This window comes from Salvelinus sp. IW2-2015, linkage group LG27 (genome assembly GCF_002910315.2).
Source record: "Salvelinus sp. IW2-2015 linkage group LG27, ASM291031v2, whole genome shotgun sequence".
Classification (NCBI taxonomy): Eukaryota; Metazoa; Chordata; class Actinopteri; order Salmoniformes; family Salmonidae; genus Salvelinus; species Salvelinus sp. IW2-2015.
In genome coordinates this window covers 11,567,415-11,591,210 of record NC_036867.1, presented here as the reverse complement: position 1 = coordinate 11,591,210, position 23,796 = coordinate 11,567,415, and the positions used below count along the sequence as shown (strand labels likewise).

The 23,796-nt window shown below is 42.9% G+C and overlaps 1 protein-coding gene across 1 annotated transcript in view; it reads left to right on the top strand.

Moving 5' to 3' along the window:
• Window positions 1-4,387: 4,387 nt before the first annotated feature.
• The window catches only part of myo3a (myosin IIIA), an 82,859-nt gene continuing 63,450 nt past the window's right edge, over window positions 4,388-23,796 (top strand). Inside the window, exons 1-3 of the mRNA XM_070435388.1 lie at window positions 4,388-4,523; window positions 17,527-17,710; window positions 21,459-21,593. Coding sequence (XP_070291489.1) covers window positions 4,522-4,523; window positions 17,527-17,710; window positions 21,459-21,593 — 321 coding nt within the window. The 5' untranslated portion in view covers window positions 4,388-4,521. The remainder of the gene's footprint in view (window positions 4,524-17,526; window positions 17,711-21,458; window positions 21,594-23,796) is intronic.

The window sequence follows — 23,796 nt, the reverse complement described above, 5'->3', positions numbered from 1 at the left end:
AGTCTGGCATTGTGATTTATATTGAAACTTTTCTTCAATAATGTGCACGATAAAGCTCTGACTATTTATGCATTGCTGTTTACTAAACTTTTATTTCAAAACTAGCTTCCTTTATAATGCATATTGTTGAAGAAAAGTTACTAAATTAACTCAGACTGAGAGATTTCAATGAGGTTTAGAGTATTTTTAGCACAATTATTTTGCGCTAAGAAAATGTTGCCCTTAATGTATGAAATACAGAGTTTATGTGTATTGGTTCAATTGTTGTGTCTATTTATACTGAACAAAAATATAAACACAACAGTTTAGTACTGACCAAAAATATATACACAACATGTAAAGTGTTGCTCTCATGTTTCATGAGCTGAAATAAAAGGTCCCAGAAATGTTCCATATGCACAAAAAGCTTATTTCTCTCAAATTTGGGCCACATATTTGTTTACATCCCTGTTAGCGAGAATTTCTTATTTGCCAAGATAATCCATCCACCTAACAGCTGTGGCATATAAAGAAGCTGATTAAACAACATGATCATTACACAGGTGCACCTTGTGCTGGGGAGAATAAAAGGCCACTCTAAAATGTGCAGTTTTGTCACACAACACAATGCCACAGATGTCTCAAGTTTTGAGGAAGCATGCAATTGGCATGTTGACTACAGAAATGTGCACCAGAGCTGTTGCCAGAGAATTGAATATTAATTTCTCTACTATAAACTGCCTCCAACGTTGTTAGACAATTTAGCAGTACGTGCAACCGACCTCACAACTGCAGACCAAGTGTAACCACACCAGCCCAGGACCTCCACATCCAGCATCTTCACCTGCAGGATCGTCTGASACCAGCCTCCTGGACAGCCGATGAAACTGAGGAGTATTTCTGTCTGTAGGAAAGTCCTTTGTGGGAAAAAAACTCATTCTGATTGGCTGGTCCTGGGTCCCCAGTGGGTGAGACTGGCTCCCAAGGGGTTGGGCCTATGCCCTCCCAGGCCCACCCATAGCTGTGCCCCTGCCCAGTCATGTGAAATGCAGAGATAAGGGCCTAATTAATTTATTTCAATTGACTGATTTCCTTATATGAATTGTAACTCAGTAAAATCATTGAAGTTGTTGCATGCTGCATTTATATTTTTGTTCAGTATATATAAACTCAGCAAAAAAAGAAAAAGTCCCTTTTTCAGGACCCTGTCTTTCAAAGATAATTAGTAAAAATCCAAATAACTTCACAGATCTTCATTGTAAAGGGGTTAAACACTGTTTCCCATGCTTGTTCAATGAACCATAAACAATTAATGAACATGCACCTGTGGAACGGTCATTAAGACACAACAGCTTACAGATGGTAGGCAAATAAGGTGACAGTTATAAAACTTAGGATACAAAAGAGGCCTTTCTACTGACTCTGATAAACACAAACAAAAGAAAGATGCCCAGGGTCCCTGCTCATCTGCGTGAACGTGCCTTAGGCATGCCCGAAGGAGGCATGAGGACTGCAGATGTGTGCCAGGGCAATAAATTGCAATGTCCGTACTGTGAGACGCCTAAGACAGCGCTACAGGGAGACAGTTGATCGTACTCGCAGTAGCAGACCACGTGTAACAACACCTGCACAGGATCGGTACATCCAAACATCACACCTGCAGGACAGGTACAGGGTGGCAACAACAACTGCCCGAGTTACACCAGGAACGCACAATCCCTCCATCAGTGCTCAGACTGTCCGCAATAGGCTGAGAGAGGCTGGACTGAGGGCTTGTAGGCCTGTTGTAAGGCAGGTCCTCACCAGACATCACCGTCAACAACGTCGCTATGGCCACAAACCCACCGTTGCTGGACCAGACAGGACTGGGGAAAAGTGCTCTTCACTGCGAGTTGCGGTTTTGTCTCACCAGGGGTGTCGGATTTGCGTTTATCATAGAAGGAATGAGCGTTACACGACGAGCCCTACCTGGAGCGGGATCAATTTGGAGGTGGAGGGTCCGTAATGGTCTGGGTGTGTGTCACAGCATCATCGGACTGAGCTTGTTGTCATTGCAGGCAATCTCAATGCTGTGCGTTACAGGGAAGACATCCTCCTCCCTCATGTGGTACCCTTCCTGCAGGCTCATCCTGACATGACCCTCCACATGACAATGCCACCAGCCATACTGCTCGTTCTGTGCGTGATTTCCTGCAAGACAGGAATGTCAGTGTTCTGCATGGCCAGCAAAGAGCCCGGTCTCAATCCCATTGAGCACGTCTGGGACCTGTTGGATCGGAGGGTGAGGGCTAGGGCCATTCCCCTAGAAATGTCCGGGAACTTGCAGGTGCCTTGGTGGAAGAGTGGGGTAACATCTCACAGCAAGAAACTGGGAAATCTGGTGTAGTCCATGAGGAGGAGATGCACGGCAGTACTTAATGCAGCTGGGCACACCAGATACTGACTGTTACTTTTGATTTTGACCCCCCTTTGTTCAGGGACACATTTTCAATTTCTGTTAGTCACATCTGTGGAACTTGTTCAGTTTATGTCTCAGTTGTTGAATCTTTTACGTTCATACAAATATTTACACATGTAAGTTTGCTGATTTAACGCCCAGTTTGACAGTGAGAGGACGTTTCTTTTTTTGCTGAGTTTACATATACACCTACTCATTCCAGGGTTTTTCTTTATTTTTACTATTTTCTACATTGTATAATAATAGTGAAGACATCAAAACTATGAAATAACACATATGGAATCATGTAGCAACCAAAAAGTGTTAAACATATCCAAATATATGTTATATTTGAGATTCTTCAAAGTAGCCACGCTTTGACTTGATGGCAGCTTTGCACACTCTTGGTATTCTCTCAACCAGCTTCACCTGGAATGCTTTTCCAACAGTTTTGAAGGACTTCTCACAAATGCTGATTACAGTACTTGTTGGCTGCTTTTCCTTCACTCACATCAAACTCATCCCAAATACCCTCAATTGGGTTGAGGTCGGGTGATTGTGGAGGCCAGGTCATCTGATGCAGCACTCCATCMCTCTCCCTCWTGGTCAAATAGCCTTTACACAGCCTGGAGGTGTKTTGGGTCATTGTCCAGTTGAAAAACAAATGATAGTCCCATTAAGCGCAAACGAGATGGGATGGCATATCKCTGCAGAATGCTGTGGTAGCCACGCTGGTTGTGCCTTAAATTCTAAATGAATCACYGACAGTGTCACCAGCAAAGCACCCCCACACCATCACACCTCCTCCTCCATGCTTCACKGTGGGAACAACTCCATGCTTCAYGGTGGGAACAACACATCTACTCTGYGTCTCACAAAGACACAGCGGTTGGAACCAAAAATCTCAAATTTGGACTCATCAGACCAAAGGACAGATTTCRACCAGTCTAATRTCYATTGCTYGTGTTTYTTGGCCCAAGCAAGTCTCTTCTTTTTATTGGTGTCATTTRGTTGTGGTTTCTTTGCAGCAATTGGACWACGAATGCCTGATTCACACAGTCTCCTCTGAACAGATGATGTTGAGATGTGTCTGTTATTTGAACTCTGYRAAGCATTTATTTGGGCTGCAATTTCTGAGGCTGGTAACTTTAATGAACTTATCCTCTGCAGCAGAGGTAACTCTGGGTCTTCCTTTACTGGGGCGGTCCTCATGAGAGCCAGTTWTATCATAGCGCTTGATGGTTTTTGCGACTGCACTTGAAGAAACTTTCAAAGTTCTTGAAATTTTCCACATTGACTCACCTTCATGTCTTTAAGTAATGATGGACTGTCATTTCTCTTTGCTCATTTGAGGTGTTTCTTGCCATAATATGGACTTGGTCTTTTACCAAACAGGGATATCTTCTGTATACCACCCCTACCTTGTCACAACACAACTGGTTGGCTCAAATGCATTAAGAAGGAAAGGCAAAGTGTGGCTACTTTAAAGTATTTCAAATATAAAATATATTTTGATTTGTTTAACACTTTTTTGGTTACTACATGATTCCATGTGTTACTTCATAGTTTTTATGTCTTCACTATTATTCTATAATGTAGAAAATTGTAAAAATAGGTAAGTTAAAAAACCCTGGAATGAGTAGGTGTGTACAAACATTTGACTGGTACTGTATATGTTATCCTAACAAAACACTGTACATGGATAACAGGGATTAAATACAATAGAGTTAATACAATGCTCAGTGCTAAATTATGTACAAGACCACCAAGAAGAGAAAGGGATGGCACTGTGTCTTTAGCAAGCACCATAYTGTAAGGTTACACTAATCAGCTTTGCTTTGTTTATGAATGAGCATCTATATGGGGAAAGGCTCATGTTGCAACTGGCTAATTCCTCTTAATCCTGACATATCTCCTACTACTTAGAGATTGTTTCCAATGGAAGGAGCGAGGGGATTGCTAGCGAGATTAGCGCTGGTTAGCTCCTCCTCTGCTGTTTACACTCATAGTTGCTTTCCCTCTCTCACTCCCTCGAAGCTAACCGAATTCACCGAAAATGGATTAATCCTCCTCCAAAATATGTCCCCAGGCACAATGACAAAACGATGTAAGTTTTTTTYTGTTGTTGGTTTTGGTGTTGTTGTGGATTAGATAGACAAAGTTGTGTGAGGTTGACCAGGGGATAACCTTGGCCTGACTGAAATGTGGCCCCATGGACGTGTACTGTGTGTGGTTGTCAGGTATTAGTGGAGCTGTAACTTACAGGAAGATAATAGGGCAAGATTGCCTTCCCCCATTCCAGAAAACAAATGTTAGTAACCAAATAAAAAGATCCAATCAACACTCAAAGAGCCATGTCTGTATATAAGTGCATATAAAATGTATATTTTTTCTAAACCACATTGTATATGCASTTACATGCAGACATGGCTCTTTGAATGTTGGTTGGATCTTTTTCTTTGGTTACTACAGTATCATTGGTTTTCTGGGATGGTGGAGGGTTATCTTGCTCCCATTATCTTCCTCTGATTGTAGGTCATGCAGTGTAAAGCCCCCATTCAGGAGATGGAAGACCAACTGGGGCTGCAGGTAAAATGATGAGTCCTCTGCTCTAGAGATTGGGACTGATACCACTGCTTTGACTCTTGTCCTGGATGCTGTTGGAAATGGGAACATACACCCCTGCTGTGTGAATTTATAGAATGTGTGTCAAAATACAAACCTTGCTTTATTTTTCAAACATCCAAGTTAAGGAAACTCACAGTGGGATGCAATCTCCACGTAGGTAGTGACTGGAGGAGTTGACAGCATGCGCGTACACCTATAGGCCTTTAAGTTGAGCTGTATCTTTATAGCCTAATTAGGCTGAGATACAGTGCATTCGGAAAGTATTCAGACTCCTTCCTTTTTTCCTCATTTTGTTACGTTACAGCCTTATTATACAACTGGGTGTGAATACTTATGTAAATGTGATATTTCAGTTTTAAAACATTTATACATTTGTAAAAATTTCGAAAAACCTGGCTTTGCTTTGTCATTATGGGGTATTGTGAGTAGATTGATGAGGGGGAAAAACGATTTAATCAATTTTGGAATAAGGCTGTAATATAACAAAATATGGAAGAAGTCAAGYGGTCAGAATACTTTCCGAATGCACTGTACTAGTAAGCACTTTGTATTGATCATTATTTTCCCAAAATGTTTGTTGTTGTTAGTCTTTTAGAGCTTTCCTAGTATGTCTTGTTGCCTTTTCAGATACCCAAACTATAGTACATCCATCCATTCACTAATACAGTATTATACAATTTGTTGAACATTGCTGGCACCGTCAAAGAACAGAGTTCTTCCAGGTGGAATGATACACTCACCTTTTGGTCTTTCACCTTATACCAAGAGAGTAGGCTTATTTAGGCCTTCCTGTTCTATCCCATTGTTGTCTCTGATGTTAGAGGGATCATCCATTAGGTTTTGTTCTGGGAGCCWTTGATCGTGTAATGGACCCAGAGAAACTTCCCCCTGAGTTCTTGGCCCACGCTAACAGGGTAGTCATTCGTTCAGTACTGGTGTGTCCAGTGTTCTCAATGTCTAAAGTGTTAGGACTCATTCCCACTCACACATGCACAGTGATGTAAAGTACTTAAGTAAAAATACTTTAAAGTACTACTTAAGTAGTTTTTTGGGGTATCTGTACTTTACTATTTACTATTTCACTTTTACTTTACTACATTCCTAAATAAAATAATGTACTTTTTACTCCAAACATTTTACTCCAAACAGTACTCGTTGCATTTTGACAGGAAAATAGTCCAATCGATACAGGGACGTAATCCTCSATCCCTCTTTCCAACAAAGAAAAAAACCGCTTCTGCAAGTGAAGTGGACAGCCGAATAAAACCAGTCCCCAGCGCCTCCTTAATATAACTTTTCATGGCTGAGTCTCTGGACCTGAGAGAGAATACAGCCCTCCTCTCGGAGGAGTGGTGCCGGGCAGGAGGTCAATGGCACAATCGTAGGACCTGTGAGGAGGCAGTCCGCTGGCCCTCCGTTTGCTGAAGACCTGATTCAGATCCCAGTAATCCCGAAGGTACTGGGTAAAGATCAGGCTTGTCATCCCCAGCTGGGGGAACAGGAAAATCGGAAGCCTCCAGACGAGCAGGGCCAGAAAGATGTGGAGAGCGTTGCTGGCAGGTGGACTGGCATGAAGGATTCCATCCCAGAACTCTTCCTGAGGGCCAGTCAATTTGAGGATTATGGATCTGGAATCCAAGATGGCGTAGCAGTCGGACGTGTGTTTGTATTGTCCTGTCGCGTGTAAATAGTAAATAGTAAATAGTCTTCGTATTTTTCGTATACATTTCGTATATATTTTAATTTCACTTTCCATCTAGGAACTGCTGAATATCATTCCTACATTTCCGCTCTCACCCAATGTGGTACGGAGCTGCTATTCTTTTTATACTTTAGAACCGTAACCCAATCAGAAGCTAGCCAGATACCTAGCTACCTAGCTAGTAGTCAGTTAGCCACTGCTGCGGTCTTCACCCTCAACTCGGACACAGCCAGCTTTCAATACCGGGCCAATACCTGCCAGTCTGCAAGGCGATATCAACCAGAGCATATAGGACTGCTTTTTCTCTACCACATCACACCGGATTCCTGGACGCAAGCTCTGGACAATTAACCGTATCAATCACAGCTAGCTAGCTGCAACCGAGTGGCTACTACTGGCTACACCTCTGTCCCGAAGCAAGCACCAGTTAGCCTTGAGCTAGCCTCGAGCTAGGCCAATCTGCCAGCTAGCTGAAGAGGTCTACCAGCGAATTCTTGGGCTACAATACCAGCTACAAGCTAATTTAGCCATTTTTTTTTGCCGCTGCTAGTAGCTTTTACCTTCTGCACAGAACACAGCCCTGTTATTAGCCTGGATATTACTCACCAATTTACCAGCATCGGACTGGTCTCTCGACAACAACGCCGGATTCCTGCCGTAATCCCTGAGCCACTGCTTCTGATCCTCATAGCTAGCTTGCGGCTAGCGCAGCTAGCGCCACTCGCCACGAAGCTAGCACCAGTTAGCAAACACAATTCTACAATTCACAACCTCTTTTCGCCATCGCATTCGGCTTGGATTCCTCTGTCGACACGACCAAGTCTGAGCAGACCCCCTCCGTCTGAGCAGACCACCCCCCGGGCTACTAACTTTAAACGCCGCGTGCTAGCTTAGTGGAGGCCTCCCTGCTCCATCTACGGCTGCCCCCTGGACACTATGATCACTTGGCTACATAGCTGATGCATGCTTGACTGTCCATTAATTCACGGTACTCCATTCGTTTATTTTTGTGTTTATCTGTCGGCTCTGTGCGTTTTAACTCAGGATCTGTGTGTAGTTAATCCGACCCCTCTGCCTAGTCGTCGCCATTTTTACCTGTTGTTGCGTGTTAGACTAGCACCCTGTTATATTGCTGCTGTATTTACCTGTTGTTTTAGCTAGCTCTCCCAATCAAGACCTCCAATCACTTTATGCCTTATTGTATGTCTCTCTCAATATCAATATGCTTGCATACGTTGTTCAGGCTAGTTTTCATTATCATTGTTTTGGTTTGCAATGGACCCTGTAGTTCCACTCTCCGTACCTCTGATACCCCCTTTGTCACCCCCACACATGCGGTGACCTCACCCATTGAGACCAGCATGTCCAGAGATACAACCTCTCTTATCATCACCCAGTCCTGGGCTTGCCTCCGCTGTACCGCGCCCCTCCATACCCCTGTCTGCACATTATGCCCAGAATCTATTCTACCACGCCCATAAATCTGCTCCTTTTATTCTTTGTCCCCAACGCTCTAGGCGACCAGTTTTGATAGCCTTTAGCCGCACCCTCATCCTACTACTCCCTCTGTTCCTCGGTGATGTGGAGGTAACCCCAGGCCCTGCATGTCCCCAGTCACCCTCATTTGTTGACTTCTGCGATCGAAAAGCCTTGGCCTCATGCATGTCAACAAGAAGCCTCCTCCCTAAGTTTGCCTTACTCACCGCTTAAGCACACTCTGCCAATCCTGATGTCCTTGCCGTGTCCGAATCCTGGCTTAGGAAGGCCACCAAAATACTGAGATTTCCATACCCAACTATAACACTTTCCGTCAAGATAGAACTGCCAAAGGGGGAGGAGTTGCAATCTACTGCAGAGATAGCCTGCAAAGTTCTGTCATACTTTCCAGGTCTATGCCCAAACAGTTCGAACTTCTAATTTTAAAAATTAATCTCTCCAGAAATAAGTCTCTCACTGTTGCCGCCTGCTACGAACCCCCCTCAGCTCCCAGCTGTGCCCTGGACACCATCTGTGAATTGATCGCTCCCCATCTAGCTTCAGAGTTTGTTCTGTTAGGTGACCTAAACTGGGATATGCTTAACACCCGGCAGTCCTACAATCCAAGCTTGATGCCCTCAATCTCACACAAATCATCAAGGAACCCCAGGTACAACCTAAATCCGTAAACATGGGCACCCTAATAGACATTATCCTGACCAACCTGCCCTCCAAATACACCTCTCGCTGTCTTCAATCAAAGCTCAACTGCCTCATTGCCTGTATCCACGGGTCCGCGGTCAAACGCACCACCCTCATCACTGTCAAACGCTCCCTAAAACACTTCTGCGAGCAGGCCTTTCTAATCGACCGGCCCGGGTACCCTGGAAGGATATTGACCTCATCCCGTCAGTTGAGGATGCCTGGTCATTCTTTAAATGTTACTTCCTCACCATATTAGACAAGCATGCTCCGTTCAAAAAATGCAGAACCAAGAACAGATATAGCCCTTGGTTCACTCCAGACCTGACTGCCCTCGACCAGCACAAAAACATCCTGTGGCGAACTGCAATAGCATCGAAGAGCCCCCGCGATATGCAACTGTTCAGGGAAGTCAGGAACCAATACACGCAGTCAGTCAGGAAAGCAAAGGCCAGCTTTTTCAAGCAGAAATTCGCATCCTGTAGCTCTAACTCCAAAAAGTTCTGGGATACTGTAAAGTCCATGGAGAACAAGAGCACCTCTCCCAGCTGCCCACTGCACTGAGGCTAGGTAACACAGTCACCACCGATAAATCCGTGATAATCGAAGACTTCAACAAGCATTTCTCAATGGCTGGCCATGCCTTCCTCCTGGCGACTCCAACCTTGGCCAACAGCCCCCGCCCCCCCCGCTGCTACTCGCCCAAGCCTCCCCAGCTTCTCCTTAACCCAAATCCAGATAGCAGATGTTCTGAAAGAGCTGGAAAACCTGGACCCATACAATCAGCTGGGCTTGACAATCTGGACCCCCTATTTCTGAAACTGTCCGCCGCCATTGTCGCACCCCCTATTACACAGCCTGTTCAACCTCTCCTTCGTATCATCTGAGATCCCCAAGGATTGAGAAGCTGCCGCGGTCATCCCCCTCTTCAAGGGGGAGACACCCTGGACCCAAACTGTTACAGACCTATATCCATCCTGCCCTGCCTATCTAAGGTCTTCGAAAGCCAAGTCAACAAACAGATCACTGACCATCTCGAATCCCACCGTACCTTCTCCGCTGTGCAATCCGGTTTCCGAGCCGGTCACGGGTGCACCTCAGCCACGCTCAAGGTACTAAACGACATCATAACCGCCATCGATAAAAGACATTACTGTGCAGCCGTCTTCATCGACCTGGCCAAGGCTTTCGACTCTGTCAATCACCATATTCTTATCGGCAGACTCAGTAGCCTCGGTTTTTCTAATGACTGCCTTGCCTGGTTCACCAACTACTTTGCAGACAGAGTTCAGTGTGTCAAATCGGAGGGCATGTTGTCCGGTCCTCTGGCAGTCTCTATGGGGGTACCACAGGGTTCAATTCTCGGGCCGACTCTTTTCTCTGTATACATCAATGATGTTGCTCTTGCTGCGGGCGATTCCCTGATCCACCTCTACGCAGACGACACCATTCTATAACTTCCGGCCCTTCCTTGGACACTGTGCTATCTAACCTCCAAACGAGCTTCAATGCCATACAACACTCCTTCCGTGGCCTCCAACTGCTCTTAAACGCTAGTAAAACCAAATGCGCTTTTCAACCGTTCGCTGCCTGCACCCGCACGCCCGACTAGCATCACCACCCTGGACGGTTCCGACCTAGAATATGTGGACATCTATAAGTACCTAGGTGTCTGGCTAGACTGCAAACTCTCCTTCCAGACTCATATCAACATCTCCAATCCAAAATCAAATCAAGAATCGGCTTTCTATTCCGCAACAAAGCCTCCTTCACTCACGCCGCCAAACTTACCCTAGTAAAACTGACTATCCTACCGATCCTCGACTTCGGCGATGTCATCTACAAAATAGCTTCCAACACTCTACTCAGCAAACTGGATGCAGTTTATCACAGTGCCATTCGTTTTGTTACTAAAGCACTTATACGACCCACCACTGCGACCTGTATGCCCTAGTCGGCTGGCCCTCGCTACATGTTCGTCGTCAGACCCACTGGCTCCAGGTCATCTACAAGGCTATGCTAGGTAAAGTGCCGCCTTATCTCAGTTCACTGGTCACGATGGCTACACCCACCCGCAGCACGCGCTCCAGCAGGTGTATCTCACTGATCATCCCTAAAGCTAAAACCTCATTTGGACGCCTTTCCTTCCAGTTCTCTGCTGCCTGCGACTGGAACGAATTGCAAAAATCTCTGAAGTTGGAGACTTTTATCTCCCTCACAACTTTAAAAATCTGCTATCGAGCAGCTAACCGATCGCTGCAGCTGTACAATAGTCCATCTGTAAACTACCCACCCAATTGACCTACCTCACCCCCCATACTGCTTTTATTTATTTACTTTTCTGCTCTTTTGCACACCAGTATCTCTTCTTGCACATGATCATCTGATGATTTATCACTCCAGTGTTAATCTGCTAAATTGTAATTATTCGATTTATTGCCTACTCATGCCTTTTGCACACATTGTATATAGATTCTCTTTTTTTCTACCATGTTATTGACTTGTTTATTGTTTACTCCATGTGTAACTCTGTGTTGTCTGTTCACACTGCTATGCTTTATCTTGGCCAGGTCGCAGTTGCAAATGAGAACTTGTTCTCAACTAGCCTACCTGGTTAAATAAAGGTAAAAAAAAAAAAAAAAAAAATAGAAAGCCACGGATGTCCAAGAACCAGGGGAAGCTCAGGAGAGTCCACCAAATTTCACTGGATAAACTCCACATGATAATCCAGACCTCATAGCTGAATAGGCATGGTGAGTTGCTTCACCTTCCCAGATCCTAGGGGCACCCATCCAGCGCAGTGACCGACAACGGAATGTCCAGCTTAGTGAGGGGCAGCCCTGTTGGCGAGCTAATGTGCGATCCAGAAAACAGCCGGCAGCCCAGATTCTATGAAAGTAGGAATGTCCAAATGCCCATTGTCCCACCGCAGGTTGGTGATAGCATCTGACTCGCCAGTATTCTCCCGTCTACTGACGAGTCCTCCCATTTCCCGTCAGCTCGGGACAGGAGGCACGGAAATATCCAGACTGTCCACAGTAAAGGCAACGTTGCTTGTTAATCCTGCGCCTTCTCTCCAGAGCGGAAAGTCTGGTGCGTCCCAATTGTATTGGCTCCTCTGAAGGAGAATCAGAGCCGAATTGAGAACTCTGACGGGGTATAGGACAAGCAGACGCAGCATAAGGCAGTGGAACAAATGAAGAATTGACTCCCTCAGCGGAACCCGAAACACTTGAATCCACTCAGAACCCCGCCGTCCTCTCACAACAACGCTCCCAAAGCCGGTTGTCAATCCGGGTGGCCAGAACGATAAGCTCATACAGAGTGTCAGGGTTGTCCCGGGAAGCCAGTTGAGAACCTCGCTGAGTCTGTTCAGAAAGGCTGAGTGAAGTGCCTCTGTATTCCAACCGCTCTCAGCGACGAGTGTCCGAAAGTCAATAGCGTAATCAGCTACGCTCTGGCTGCCCTGCCAAAGCACAATGAGTCTTTGAGCAGCGTTCATGCCACTGATGGAGTGATCAAAAACCCACTTAATCTCCTGGGTGAAGCTTTGCCAATTAAAACAAACGTCCGATTGCTGCTCCCATATTGCCATGGCCCAGGCCAGAGCCCGTCCTGAGAGCAAGGAGATGACGTATGCCACTCTGGAACGCTCGGTGGGAAACGTTGATGCCTGCAGCTCGAAGGCCAGCGAGCATTGGAGCAGGAACCCACRACACCTCCCAGGATGCCCCTCATAGCGCTCCGGTGCCGGGAGATGAGGCTCCCGAAAGGAGGAAGACGCTGAGCTGGTAGGGAGTGGAGGATTAGGAACAGCCACAGGTGCAGCAGCCGTTGCTCCCGTCTGTCCTGTCTACAGAGCGGACACAAGAGTTCTTTAATCATCCGACAATGTCTGCAGCCGTGCCTCATGGCGGCCAATCACAGTTCCATGGTGGGTGAGAGCCGACCGTAAATGGTGGAGTTCGGAATGTTCCTCGCACGGCTGAGAAATCTCTGCTGGGTCCATTGTTGGCTTAGGTCTACTGTCACAATAATGCTTGTACGAACTCGAACCCAGGCGCAGAGAAACACAGCAAGCAGAGGTAAGGGTAAATCCAGATCTTTTACTTAGAGTCTTAACAGAAACAAGTCAACCGCACAAGAGCACACTAATAAAACATGAGACCTAAGCAAAGATCCAGACCAACTGAGGAACCTAAATAAACAAGGCAACCAGGTGAACAGAGAAGATAATTAAACACAGGTGAATCCAATAAGTAATAATCAGGGTAACCTGGAAACTAGAAATCAAGGTAAGGGTGCCYTCCAGCGGTAACCTAAGGAAACAACAATCAAATAAAACAGAAACTGTGAAACCTCTCCCCTGAATTCTGCAAAATACAAAAAGTATAAGAACACATTTACTCATCTACTTTGGATATCCCAAAAATATATATTTTACAAACAAAATCCAAGAATCCTTAAATAATATAAAGTCAACTTGGAAAATCATCAGCTATTGAATATGGAAACGACATCTACAAATATTCCATCTCAATTWATTGTTATATAGTGATCCTGATATTATTTCATGTGAATTTAATACACTTTTTTTGTGAATGTGGGTTCCTCTCTGTCAAAGAAAATGTAGTAAACTGATGGAAATCCCTTGGATTACATTAAGGGACATTTCCCTTCTGTAGTTCAGTTTGATCTCGCTCAACCAGCTTCATGAGGTAGTCACCTGGAATGCATTTCAATTAACAGGTGTGCCTTGTTTAAAGTTAATTTGTGGAATTTCTTTCCTTCTTAATGCGTTTGAGCCAATCAGTTGTGTTGTGACAAGGTAGGGTTGGTATACAGAAGATAGCCCTATTTGGTAAATTAATTTGTTATTTTTAAAACATTTTATTTAACGTTGTTTAACTAGGTAAGTCAGTTAAGAACAAATTCTTACTTAGAATGGCAGCCTAACCCGGAAGACGCTGGCCAATTGTGCGCCCCCCTATTGGACTCTCAATCACGGCCAGTTGTGATACAGCCTAGATGTAAAAAGACCAAGTCCATATTATGGCAAGAACAGTTCAAATAAGCAAAGAGAAACCACAGTCCATCATTACTTTAAGACATGAAGGTCAGTCTTTCGGAACATTTGAACGTTTTTTCAAGTGCAGTCACAAAACCATCAAGCGCTATGATGAAACTGGCTCTCATGAGGATCGCCACAGGAAAGGAAGACGCAGAGTTACCGCTGCTGCAGAGGATAAGTTCATTTGAGTTACCAGCCTCAGAAATGGGCAATTACCTGCACCTCAGATTGCAGCCCAAATAAATGCCTCACAGAGTTCAAATAACAGACACATCTCAACATCAACTGTTCAGAGGAGACTGTGTGAATCAGGCTTCATGGTCCAATTGCTGCAAAGAAACCACTACAAAAGGACACCAATAAGAAGAAGAGACTTGCTTGGACCAAGAAACACGAGCAATGGACATTAGACTGGCCGAAATGAGTCCAAATTTGAGATTTTTGGTTCCAACCGCCTTGTCTTTGTGAGACACAGAGTAGGTGAACGGAAGATCTCCGCATGTGTGGTTCCCACCGTGAAGCATGGAGGAGGAGGTGTGATGGTGTKGGGGTTCTTTGCTGGTGACACTGTATGCGATTCATTTAGAATTCAAGGCACACTTAACCAGCGTGGCTACCACAGTATTCTGCAGTGATAAGCCATYCCATCTCGTTTGCGCTTAGTGGGACCATCATTTGTTTTTCAACTGGACAATGACCCAAAACACACCTTCAGGTGTATGAAATATAMAATATATTTGGATTTGTTTAACACTTTTTTGTTTCCTTATGTGTTATTTCATAGTTTTGATGTCTTCAGTATTATTCTGCAATGTAGAAAATAGTACAAATAAAGAAAAACCCATACATAAGTAATGTGTTTCCAAACTTTTGACTGGTACTGTATATCTTMACCAAATCTATGCAAACTGGTCTTGTTCCTAAAGATTTTAAAATTGACTAAGTTATCCCCCTCTATTAATCTGGGGATCCAATATATTTTACAAATGATCGTCCAATATCTGTACTGCCATGTTGTTCTAAAATCCTACAAAAATTGGTGTATAAGACCATATTGAAACATGTAAATCAACRTTGTATTCAATACTTGCACCAATATGGTTTTTGTGGATAAAATCTTTACAGCCTTTAACAACAATGAATACGCTCTTGGCATCCTTTTAGATTTATCCAAAGCTTTTCACACCGTTGATCATGAAAGATTATTTTCTAAATTGCATTATTACGGTTTTCGTGATTATACTTTATTTTTTTATTTTTTTATTTCACCTTTATTTAACCAGGTAGGCTAGTTGAAAACAAGTTCTCATTTACAACTGCAACCTGGCCAAGATAAAGCAGTGCGACACGAACAGCAACACGGAGTTACACATGAAATAAACAAGCGTACAGTCAATAACACAATAGAAAATGAAGTCTATATACAGTGTGTGCAAATGGCGTGAGGAGGTAGGCAATAAATAGGCCATAGTAGCGAAGTAATTACAATTTAGCAGATTAACACTGGAGTGATAAATGAGCAGATGATGATGTGCAAGTAGAGATACTGGTGTGCAAAAGAGCAGAAAAGCAAATAAAAACAATATGGGGATGAGGTAGGTAGATTGGGTGGGCTATTTACAGATGGACTATGTACAGCTGCAGCGATCGGTTAGCTGTTCAGATAGCTGGTGATATAATGTAGCAATATGTATGATAGAGAACAATTTGTTTATGCAAACGGCTGTGCATCTACCAGGACCAAGATATCCTGTGGTTTGCCACAGGGTTCAATAATTGGACATTCTTTATTCCTAATCTATGTCAATGACTTTGCTGGTGTGTCTTCTACCGTACTTCCTATTCTCTTTGCTGATGATACACACAATCATTTTGATTCATTTATTAATGAAGCCAACTCAGGTATGGCCACATTTTCTGAATGGTTCCAGATAAACAAATTATCTTTAAATGTAAAAAAAARAAWYCMAMYTTWWTKKWWTYMMYWRKWARSMWWARRAAWWWWRKTWMWAWAWWAWAAWAAAAAAGAGCCAGAATMTCAATTGGTAGGAATGAAATGGAACAAGTCACATCCACTAGATTCCTCAGAGTTCTAATTGATGAAAAGTTATCCTGGAATGATCATATTCAATTTGTTTGTAGCAAAGTGATGAAATCTGTTGATATCATCAGAAAGAATAGTGGTTTGGTTCATCAGGCTTGCTTCCTAACTCTATACTAAAGCTTAATTAACTGTAATATTGTCTGGGCCAGTACATATGCCTCCAGCCTACACAAATTACTCATCATACAAAACACATTTAATTACCTGGCTCCATCTGCACCTTTGTTTAGGAAACTCAATATCTTGTCTATTTACAACATTAATRYACGCCAGTTATGCACTTTCATCTACAAATACTCATACCTCCCAGATAGTTTACCCTTCAATGGATTCTTCCATGTTAATTCTGAAATCCATCTATATAACACAAGACACTGCGATAACCTTCATCCTCCCCTCTGCCGCACCTCACATAGTCAATTCTCTATCAGATACAAAGGTACCATACTCTGGAATTCTTATCTTCACATTGCCAAAACCTCATCATCGATCAATAACTTAAAGCGAAGACTGGGGGTCAGCCTGAAACTACATAATAATCCCCTCCATATAGCCTAACTCGCACGCACGCACGCACGCACGCACGCACGCACGCACGCACGCACACACACACACACACACACACACACGTTTTTTCTTGTATACTGAGTATATCATGCACAATTATAATTAATATGCTTTGATTAACTGATTGAAAAAACACCTCACTTGCATTACCAGTTTTTTAAAATCTATTCTGTCTTTCACTTCTTTTCTTTGGTGCAAATAAATAAAACCTAAAACATTGGCTCTGTTTCAACCCAATTTAGATCCACTCCAATGTTCAAAGTGCAAGGCCTATGCACGCTGTGTATCTGAGGTAATCAAGTATCCTTGAGTAATGTTCTCAGGACATTGTGAACAACCCTTACAATTACAATCATCTCAGTGGAATTCCAACAAGGATAAACACTGCAGTAACAAATCTAATGAGAGATAAAGCTACAGATCCTTTACAATCACTTTACTTTACATGAACCAATATTTGAGAAGGCCCAGGACTACACTATTCTTTTGACTACCAGAAATAGACCATGGATTTATAAAGACACAAATAACAAGCCTGGCTAACAAGCTTGCCCATCCATCCATCCATCCAGTACCTTCTTCGTCATTTGAACTGGCATGTGGGGAGGGGTTAAGGAAGACACAAGACACACGAATGGAAGCATGCAACCATGGTAACCACAATTGGAAGGAAATATGTAGAATGAACTGCCAAGACTGGAGACATATTGCTTATATGCAAAGATGTGAATCATTTGATTTGATGTGCCAAGATTGGTCGCCCTTTTGTTTATTTCATTCATGGAATGACAAGTTGGGGCTTTAGCAAGAAACGTTCATTCACAATGGCCATGTTATTCCTTTACCCCTCTCTTTCCCAGGAGATCTCTCATGAAGATGTTTCCACAATCAGGGAAATCGATTATCTTCGACACATTTCCTGATCCGACAGATACCTGGGAGATCATCGAGACCATCGGGAAAGGGACTTATGGCAAAGTCTACAAAGTCCTCAACAAGATCGATGGCAGCAAAGCGGCTGTCAAGATCCTGGACCCCATCCATGTGAGTCATGTTTCCTTACTTAGGTTCTGAGGTATGTGTGTCTGCATGTCGAGGTGCATGCTTTTGAAATKAGCATGTTTTTGAAATGAGCATGTTGGGGCTTGGTATTTAAGTAGGCCAATAGTAGGAATGTCCTTTCATGCCATGCAGGTGTTGTCGTTACTATGCATTAGTGTGGCTGGCCGGTAGTAGCCTTCGGTATGTTTATGGTCCTGGGGAGCCATAGTGAGGACACATCACATTACCTGTAGCCCCAGACCTGTCATGTGGGGAGTTTCAGGGAGCTTCAGGCCCTGTGCTGCCATCCATGATGAATAGAAATGACACATTAGTCAGGCACGTGGTTTTCAGGCACAGGTTTCACATGGATTTTCCCGTTTATTTTTCACACATTAGAAAAATGTCACKTGAGGAAAATAAATTGCACATTTTCAGACGTGTGTAAAGTTTCACAAAGATTTTTCACATACATTTTTCACATGACTCAGACACATGGTTTTCCAACATTTCACATGTGCTATTCTAAGTTTCACATGTGTGCTTTTGGAACCGGTGGTATTGGAACCCATGTCTCCCACAGGAGAAGCCAATGTCTTGACTGTTTGATCAAGAGGGCCAATATTGGGTTTGTCTTCCAATGTATATGTAAKGAACACAATGGGAGACAGAGAGCTGGTTTAAAGCGCAGGGCRAAGCCGGTGTTTATTTGCAAAGAACCACAGGAGGAGGCAGGTAGCTGGGTCCAGGGGCAGGCGGAAGGTCATACACACGGGGTCCAAAAAGGCAACAGTACAGGCAGAACAGTACAGTACAGGCAGGGAAAAGGCCAGGAGTTCAGGCAATAGGTTGATAACAGGAAATCCGATAGGCTAAAGTACAGACAGGGAAAAGGCGTTGTTAGTGAGGCAGGCCAAAACTATCTTACACGGGACGATTAAATTGCAGGGAACCCAGCGCTCCAAATAGACGTGTGTCACAAAACAAACAATATTTCACAATGACGGGGTGCAAAGAACTGAACTAAATCATGTGTGATAATGACATACAGGTGTGTGAACAGGTGATCAGAATTCAGATGATTGGGATCTGGAGAGTGAGCTGCGTTCAGGAGATCTATGTGTTTGAGAGTGTGAGCTGGAAAGTGGGCTGGAAAGTGAGCTGTGTTCAGGGATCTATGTGTTTGAGAGTGTGAGTTGGAAACAGACATTACAGTATATTTATTATCAATTTCTCTCAATCTCAGAATATTGACTGTTCAATAAAAAATAGGGCTGTCAAATGATACATTTTTTAAAATGAGTTAATAGCAGGATTTGCTGTGATTAATCATGATTAATAGCAAATTCAGAATGTTCTCGAATTGAGCTGTCATTTAAGCTTTTTTTACATAAAGAATATTGACGTCTTGATTTTGTCCAAAGTAACATTTAGCAAAATCAGGTATATTTAAGATTTAGCAAAGCTGTCATTAAGGCACAGGGTGGCTACTTTGAAGAATCTCAAATGTAAAATATATTTGGATTATTTTAACACTTTTTTGGTTACTTCATGATTTTATATGTGTTATTTCATAGTTTTGATGTCTTCACTATTATTGTACAATGTAGAAAAAAGTGAAAATAAAGAAAAACCCTTGAATGACTAGGTGTGTCCTAACTTGTGACGGGTACTGTATATTTAAGAGCCAAAACATTTATTATGGACATAAAAAAATCCTCAGAAACGCCATCTTGTTCTCATTGACTAGCATACTAAATTTAACTAGCTAGCTATCTTGTTTTCACTCGGTCAAAACAATAAGAGGATACAACAAAAAGACCAGAAAACTCATCACAATTTTGTTAAACATGTCATCTCTAGATTTAGAAAATGTAACCATGTGTACAAACTGGAAAACAGGATAAAAAATAAGAAGATATGGAGAGATAGCTTCGCTGTTCTTTTCACTGGACTTCAACATTGGAAGAAGAAAGACTCCAAATACCTCTCCCTTGTGGTATCGCATAGTATACATGTATATCAGTGCAACACAATGGAGTACTACAATACAAATGTTGTGGATGGCTCAGGAAAAATAAATCATAATTTTTTACGCACTTGAATTATTATACACAGGTAGAAAACATTGCTACTGCAACATGTTAACACCACCTTTTCACATGTGAGGAGAATAACATTATTTCACCCCCACATGTGAACTTGCAATTCCACATGTGAAACTTTGATTTTCACAGGTGAAGGTTTTTCAGATGTGAACTTGCAATTCCACATGTGAAAGTGATATTTTCACATTAAGAGTTTTCTTACATGTGAAACTGCAAATGTGATTTTTACGTCATTGTTTTTCACATGTGAAATTGCAATTCACGTGAGGTGAAAACATGTTATTTTCCTCACATGAGAAAAGGTGGTGTTAACACGTGGAACTGTACATTTAATACATGTGAAAATATGGTGTCATGAAAACAGCACTTTCCAATATGAAAATCCGATTTTCACATGTTAAACTGCAAATTTAAAGTCTATCTTATTGGCTTCTGTTCTCCTCTGAGGTTCTGTCTTCTGTTTGGTCACACTTTGTCACTTTATCAATCTTTTCTCTCTTTCTTTATTTCATATTCTCTATGTCTTTCTCTCTCTCAGTCAGTCTTCTGTCTCCACAACAGACTTCCCCAATCTCCTCATTAGAATTGTTCTTTCTCTTTCTTTCTCTTTATCAATTTATATATTTTATCTATCTCCATCTCTCTCTCTCTCTCTGTATAGCTTAATATCAGCCTCCCCTTCTTTTGATAACAACACAAAGCATCAACTGTAGATTTACCTAGATTGTGCTTCCAAGGCCCCTACAATTACATGAACGAGGGAAATGTTTCATTGTTCATTCATAAAACATATATTTCATTACTGATCTAGAGAAAATACACGCTTGAAATGAACGTGGTTGCTATGGCTATAAAATCGAGCTAACATTTTCTTCCTCTCACTCAGTTTTGAGAAATGACATCTGGTGAGATGCTGGAAAAATATGACACAACCGGCACATTGCYACGTTGACAGAACATTTGAAAAGATCAACTACAGTAGCTACTTGACTGTATAATGTTTTCATTATCGGTCATGTAATTCAGGAAGCACTAGAAGTGTTTACAATTCCTAACAATGGTTTCTTTCAAAAGCAGATAGTCAACGCTATACGTGGACAAGGTTTAAGTAGATTATGCAACTCTTGTTGTGTTCATTTGCTTTTCCAGGTACAATGAATGGCACTATTAAGTGAAAGCGTAATGAACAGTTGTTTTTATCCATTAAACTCTAGAATCATCTTAATAGCTGTCTCATTAGTCTGTAGAGAGTTTGTTACTGTATTTCATTAATGAAGAATAATTATCTATAGACCCTTCTCTGAGAGGAGCATCCTTTTAATCAATCGGTTGATAGGTTCCTGCAGAGAACACAAGCATGCAGTACATGCACAATATCACTCATTAAAGATGATCAGATTCGTAAGCATTGAGATGACATTTTAGTAACCACAGCTGTTGGTTCCATTATGACTGTTTAATTCCTCTTTGTGATGCGAGCATGTATTCTGATTTGGCATTTGATTGAATACATAACATGACAAACAATCTATCATAAGATTTGGCTGCAGAACACCAAATTGTCACAGATTAGGTCATTGAGGATTCATSATAAGTCTCCTGTCATTTTACATTGTTGACCCATGTTGGTTATTGTTTTCCAGGATATCGATGAGGAGATTGAAGCAGAATACAATATCCTCAAGGCTCTCTCTGACCACTCCAATGTGGTTAAATTCTTTGGGATGTACTACCAGAAGGATGTCAAAAACGGGGACCAGTTGTGGCTAGTTCTTGAGGTAAAGCCCACAATGTTTTTTTGCTGTACATCAATGTGACTAACTATTTACATTTTAGTCAATTATAAGACACTCTTATCCAGAATGACTTACAGAAGCAATTAGGGTTAAGTGCCTTGGTCAATGATAGATTGTTCAACTAGTCGGCTCTATACTAGGTAGACAGCACAGTGGTGAAGGGACMAGGCGGGGGAAGGTATTATGTAACAGTATAAGATCCAGCAGGAGGTCTGGACATACAGCTTTCCCATAGAAGGCCATATGGGCTCTGGTGTCATTGGCTCAACCTGTGTCGTGCTGAGTGAAGCAGAGGAGGGATTTGCATTTCCTGGGCCRTCTCCACGAATCAGTGTGGACAGCTGATTTTGCTCTTGTCTGGCTGAGTGCAGTATATTCTGGGTGTCCAGGGGCTGTTTTCACGACTGCAAATATAAGTTCATTACACTTTTTATACTACCCTGCAATCGCCAACACATTGCCTGGCTCAGGTATTTTGTTTTCACATTGTCCTTTCCAGCACAGTTCAAGCAACTTATTGTGGATTCGTAACCAGTTTAGCTCAGCTTGGCTCAGCTCGGCTCAGTAGTGTCTAAAGGGTATAGGTGTCCTGAATGCTGGCCGTCAAGGGCCACTTCATTTGCTGTTCTTCTCCAGTCAATGGTTTGAATGATCAATTAATACAGTTTATTGACCAGAGTCGTTGATTGAAAGGTATGGATGGAAAACCAGAAAACATAACTGGTCTGGAGGACCTGAGTTGGGGATACCTTCTCTGGAGGCTCCATCATGGGAAGCTTATGTTCAGTATTGGTGTGAGTAAGACTCAACATCAGGTAGAGGATTTAGCTGAGCAATGTGCCTCAAGATTATAGCAGGTATCCCCAGGTGACCCTTTAATACGACGCACATTAACATGAACATTAAAAGATGTATAAATATTGTTCAAACTCAAGCATGCGTTGTTACAGTTTAGTAGTGAGTTTTTAGGGCAATACAAAGGCACAATGTCAGCAGTCCAGTAAGCTTGTCAGTGTTACTAACTATTCTACTGTAAGTACAGGGTAATGCCTCGATTAAAAAGGATTTCCTCATTTCRACATGTCAAGTCAAGCGCAGTATTTGGCTGGCTCAAGAGGAAGAATAACCACAGGGAAGTCTGAGACTTTTGCCTGGCTGCTTTTTATTCACACAATGAAAAACAACCKTATCCTTCTGAACGTACTGAGTGTGAATTTCGTGACTCAATTATGAAAACGGTGGTTTTAGAGAGAAAAATTCAAGGGGACCTTGTTGATGTTATGATTGTGAGAGGCAGTGTGGCCTCTCACAATCTGCTCTGCGTCCTTTACATTGTATTTCCCCCAGAACGCCAAGCTCCAGACAAACGTGTTTTACGGAGGTCAACGGTCTGGCAATCTAAGGGTGTAAAAAGTGAGCCAGGAGCTTGAAAACAAAGGGCTGCAGCAGCGATTTCTGGTTAGTCCAAGCGGTGCGAGGGGCGGTTGAACGAGTATCAGAGCGTATCCCGCTCTCTGTGTAATGCTAACCCGGTCAGGATAGGTTTTTCACATCGCCAGGCTTATGTTTTCGCCCGTGCCTTCCTCAGTTTCCTTCTCGGTGAAGGGTCGTGTTAATCCACCTGTCTGACTTTAGATGTCAGGCTCCTCTCTGAATGAAAGTCGGACTTCAAACCAATAATGTTACCGCGTGGAGGACAGGGGTTTTCTGTTAGGATTATGCAGCATAAGCATACTCTGAATACAATGTTACCACACCATTCAGACTTCCAAAGCATACCAATCAAGGGCCGCAGTCTAGTTAGAGTAAATCCTATTCTGTTCACAAGGCAGGGTGTGATATGTACCAATTTGGCCTTTGTTTTAAGTCCTCGCTAGCGGCTCCCGCGAGGTCATTTTCAGTGGAGCACATCTTACGCGCGGCGCTCTAGAAAAAGAAAAGCCGAGTGCTTTGGGCGACGCTTCAGGTGCAGCTGTTGTGCGTACTTCTTGTTCTGCTCTCTATCGCCCACTCGTAGTTTTGCCATAGTCTGTCATGGAGACGTCCTCAAGCCAGCAGCGCCAATGCTGAGGACTAATCCACCCGGGCCTGCCCAGTGCGCGTCCTGGACGCAGTACGTGCTGTGTGGTGTGTGTGTGTTGTGTGTGTGTGTTGTGTCGTGTGTGTGTGTGTGTGTGGTGTGTGG